General features: G+C 47.9%; 1 protein-coding gene across 1 annotated transcript; it reads left to right on the forward strand.

Moving 5' to 3' along the window:
- The first annotated feature begins 658 nt into the window (after window positions 1-658).
- Window positions 659-3,807, forward strand: LOC120915850. Its single transcript, XM_040326658.1, has 2 exons — window positions 659-3,517; window positions 3,687-3,807. The coding sequence occupies exon 1, from the start codon at window positions 659-661 to the stop codon at window positions 3,512-3,514; it is 2,856 nt and encodes a 951-aa protein (XP_040182592.1). The 3' UTR covers window positions 3,515-3,517; window positions 3,687-3,807.
- Window positions 3,808-5,085: the final 1,278 nt, after the last annotated feature.

Consider the following 5,085-nt stretch of genomic DNA (forward strand, 5'->3'; position numbering starts at 1 on the left):
TGACGATCTGGGTTCCCTTAGGGATCCAATGGACAAGAGGGGAGATTTGTTGTTAAAGAGAGCGTGGGATGCCTCCTCTATAGGTTTAAAGCCAGCCCTCGCAGCTACTTGTGTAGCTAGAAATTTGGAGTGTTGGCTCGCTCAGCTACAAGCACACATTTTAGCTGGTACCTCCAGACAGGAGCTTCTAAAATCCTTTCCGCTCTTAATTAAAGCAGTAGGATTCCTAGCAGATGCCTCAGAGGAATCAGTGAGGTTAGCGGCCAGGTCAGCAGCTCTGGTTAATGCAGCAAGAAGATCTGTATGGCTAAAGACTTGGGCTGGCGATGCCGCCTCAAAATTAAAATTATGCGGATTACCGTTTTCAGGAGACCACTTGTTCGGGGCCGGCCTCCAGGAGGCATTGGAGCGAACTCAAGACAGAAAAAAGGCCTTTCCTGAAAAGAAGAAGAAGACAGAAGGAAAGGGTTTTTTTCGAGGCTTCAAGGGATCAGGCTTTTGGCAGAACCAAAAGAAAGAGGGTCAGCCCAAAAAGCATTGGACAGGTCAGAAGGGTCGTGGAAGAGGAGGAATCTTGTTCAATCCTCCTCAATCCACCCCAAAGGCCCAGTGACGCCTGGGTCCCGGTGGGGGGAAGGTTGGGGCAGTTCCTCCCACAATGGACCAAGGCAACCTCAAGCCCGTTCATATTAGATCTGATAAAGTTCGGGTACAAACTGGAGTTAACGTCACTGCCTCACCTAAACTTTATGGTTACTCAGCCGCCCAGGGACAGGGCAAAGGCAGAAGCCTTGTTCCTGTCTCTGGGAGAGTTAGTGGATCAAAGAGTCCTAATTCAGGTCCCCCAGGAGGAGCAGGGACAAGGGGTATACTCCCATGTCTTTATAGTAAAAAAACCATCGGGAAAATTCAGGATGATCCTGAACCTCCGACCTCTGAACAAATTTGTGAAGTACAAAAGGTTCAGGATGGAGTCGATCTTTACGGTAACAAGATGTCTGTTCCCAGGGTGTTACATGGCAACCCTGGATCTCAGGGACGCTTACCTGCATATTCCCATACACCCAGATTACCAAAGATTTCTCAGGGTGGCTGTAAGGGTGGATGCAAGGATTCAACATTTCCAGTTCCAAGCTCTCCCCTTTGGGCTATCCTCATCTCCGAGAATCTTTACGAAGGTTCTAGCAGAGGCCCTTGCCCCTCTAAGAGACAAAGCGATCACTGTGATCCCATATCTGGACGATCTGCTGTTCGTTGCAGGATCAGTTCAACAGCTAGAGAAAGATCTGCAGATAGCACAGGATTTTCTCTCCTCACTCGGATGGATTATCAACCGAGACAAATCACAGTTGATCCCATCCCAGGAGGTCGTGTACCTAGGGTACAGGATCTCTTCGGTAGAGAAAAAGATTTATCTCCCCGAAGAGAAGATTGCCAAAGTGAATCAAGCAGTAGCCCTGTTACAGTCCAATCAGCCGACTTCGGTCAGGGAAGTGATGAGGGTGCTGGGATTCATGACATCATGTTTTCCAGCAGTTCCTTGGGCAAGGTTTCACCAACGTCCTTTACAGGAACTTATGCTTCGTCTCTGGAGTGGTCAAAGCCAGGACTTAGAAGTACCGATCCTAATCTCAGACAGAGTAAAAAAGACACTGTGGTGGTGGCGAACACACCACAATCTGAGCAAAGGTCTAGATTGGACCTTCCCTGTGGAAAGAATAGTAACTACAGACGCCAGTGCCTGGGGGTGGGGAGCCCACTTGGAAGAGGAAGTAGCTCAGGGAGCTTGGTCTCCCTCAGAAGCAGGCCGCTCTTCAAACCAAAGGGAGCTCTTGGCGATCCTAAGGACGATCGAGTCATTTCAGAGAAGCATAGTAGGAAGGCACCTGCAAGTTCGCACAGACAACGCAGCGGCTGTCGCGTACTTGAACAAGCAGGGAGGAACAAGAAGTCCGGCTCTTCAGGAGATATCCAGCAGGATCCTCTCCTGGGCAGAAGCCAACTTGTCTTCGCTAACAGCTGTCCACCTAAAGGGCACTCAGAATTTTCTGGCAGATTACTTAAGTCGCCAGCCATTAAGGCAGGACGAGTGGTCCCTGAACGAGGAGGTGTTCTCTCAGATAATACAGAGATGGGGTCTTCCAGAGGTAGATCTGTTTGCTTCCGAACAGAACAGGAAAGTAACACAGTTCTTTTCAATTCACCCAAGAGACCAGGCCTTAAGGATAGATGCCTTTTCCGGTCCTTGGAGGTTCAACATCTGCTACGCTTTCCCTCCAGTGAGGATGATTGCAGCAGTACTTCAAAAATTCCGGACGGAAGAAACAGATCTAATTTTAATCACGCCTTTTTGGCCAAAGAGACCCTGGTTTGCAATTTTGAAGAAACTGAGTGTTCTCCCCCCATTTCACCTTCCAGTCCGGAAGGATTTGATTTCACAGGGTCCAATTCTGCACCCACAGGTAGACAGACTAAACCTAACTGCGTGGTTTCTGAGGAACAGTTATTAAGAGCGCAGGGTTTCTCTGAAAGGGTCATAAAGACCTTGTTGCAGTGCAGGAAACCAGTAACAAGGGCAATTTATGCAAAATACTGGAAGAGATTTTGCTCATGGTTAAAAGAACAGGGTTTGGACCAACCTGGGATTCCAGCTATCTTAGACTTCTTGCAAGCTGGCGTGGAATTAGGGCTCTCCCCTAGCACCTTAAAAGTACAGGTGGCAGCTCTTAGTATCTTTCTACAGGATTCCCTACAGCAGAACCCATTTGTTAAAAGTTTTTTCAAAGCATTGTCAAGATCAAAGCCAGCAAGAGTAACAGCCTGTCCTTCTTGGGATCTTTCTTTGGTGCTTAAGGCACTGTCAGAGAGTCCATTCGAACCTCTGGAGGAATCCGTCCTTAAATGGGTTACACTTAAGACAGTACTTTTGGTAGCAGTCACTTCAGCCAGACGGGTGAGTGAGCTTCAGGCTCTTTCCATTAAGGAACCATTTTTGTTGATTTTTGAGGATAGAATTATTTTGAAAACAGATCCCAGTTTTCTCCCAAAGGTAGTATCCAAATTTCACAGGACACAGGACATTGTCCTACCTTCTTTTTGTTCCACCTCAAGCTCTGAGGTAGCATCCCCAAATTCACTAGATGTCAGGAGATGCCTCTTAATTTATTTAGAAGCTTCCAAGATTTTTAGGAAGTCTGATTCTCTTTTTGTGAATTTTTCGGGAAGTAAAAAAGGACAAAAAGCGTCTAAATCTTCCATTGCTAGATGGATCAGGATGGCAATAGGAAAGGCTTATGAGTTACAGGGCAAACAGGCCCCGTTTGTTAAGGCACACTCAACTAGAGCTGTTTCGAGTTCATGGGCAGAGAGGGCCGGAGCTTCTCCAGAAGAGATTTGCAAGGCGGCAACGTGGTCAAGTTATACTACTTTCGCCAAGCACTATCGCCTGGATTTGATGTCTGAGAAGGATCAGGCATTTGGCAGAAGGGTCCTCCAAGCAGTAGCCCCACCCTGATAAGTAAGTTTCTTGCCAATCATCTCATGGCTGTCCTGGAAGACGAAAGGGTAAAACCGGAGTTAGGCTTACCGGTAACTCTTTTTCCAGGAGTCTTCCAGGACAGCCTGGCTTCCCACCCGGTGTTTATATTATTAACTGGAAGTGGATGTATGTACTGACGGTGTGTTAGTAATTTTATGTCTTTCAGAGCCTTCAGGAATTCTTGGTAATACTGAGGAAGAGGCCTGGAGGACCGCCTTTTATAATTGGGGTTAATGTGTTTCCTGTCCCGGAGGGAGGAGCTATATCTCATGGCTGTCCTGGAAGACTCCTGGAAAAAGAGTTACCGGTAAGCCTAACTCCGGTTTTCGCATAGATACGGCCAAGATCCGACAGCTGTAAGTGACTTACACCGTCGGATCTTAGATGTAATTCGCCGCTGGCCGCTAGGTGGCGTTTACGTTCAGTTCTCATTTGACCATGCAAATGAGCCTGATACGCTGATTCCCAAACAAATTTGCGTCGCGTAGTCGTCGTTTACGTCGTTTCCGTAAGCGTAAGGTTACCCCTGCTATATGAGGGGTAACCTTACGCCAGTCCGCCGTATGCCATGTTAAGTATGGCGTCGGGTCAGCGTCGTCTTTTTCCGTCGGTTACGCCGTTTTACTAAGTCGTCCGCGAATACGACTTTACGCCAATGACGCTCACGTCGGCGTCATTGACGTTTTCTGTCGTGAGCTGGAGCATGCGCACTGGGCTCTTTTTCCGCCCGGCGCATGCGCAGTTCGATCGGCGCGGGGGCGCGCTTAATTTGAATACAAGCCGCCCCCTTTGAATTACGCGGCCATACGCTGGGCCATTTACACTACGCCGCCGCAAATTACAAAGCAAGTGTTTGGGGAATACGGCACTTGCTCCAGTAAGTTGCGGTGGCATGGTGTAAATGGCTTACACTACGCCAACGCCGAATCTTAGAGAATCTGGCCCAGTGAGTTTAGTTTTTATTTTATCAGTTTCACTGGGAAAAATTTTCTCATTTAACCTGGTATAGGTTCTAATGCAGGGGTCTCAAACTGGCGGTCCTCCAGCTGTTGCAAAACTACAAGTCCCATCATGCCTCTGGCTGTGGAATTCACGATTGCCTTGTCAGCCTTGCAATGACTCATGGGACTTGTTCTATCCTAAACTGTAAACAAAGATTTGGCTGGAGTTCAACTCAAAATTTTACGAATGGGTCTTAGAGCCGGTTCACACTGGGGCTATCTGGAATCCGACTTCAAGACACCCCAAGTCGTCCCAAGTCGTGCGGTCGAGAAAATGAATGAAAGTGAATGGGAGCCATCTTAATGTACACTGCTGAAGTCGCTGCCTTCAGAAAAGGTTCCTGTACTACTTCAATCCGACTTGTAGGTGACCTGTATCCATTGATTTCAATGGAAGTCGCCTCCAAGTCGGATCCCCATTCACAGTGAGGCAACTTTACAGGAAGTCGCCCCAGTGTGAACCTGTTCTAAGGCAAGCTCCTCCTTCCCACAGATGGTACCGAAGCATGCTGTGACTGTGACGTCATAAGAGGCCTATATAAATTG

This window comes from Rana temporaria, chromosome 10 (genome assembly GCF_905171775.1).
Source record: "Rana temporaria chromosome 10, aRanTem1.1, whole genome shotgun sequence".
Lineage (NCBI taxonomy): Eukaryota > Metazoa > Chordata > Amphibia > Anura > Ranidae > Rana > Rana temporaria.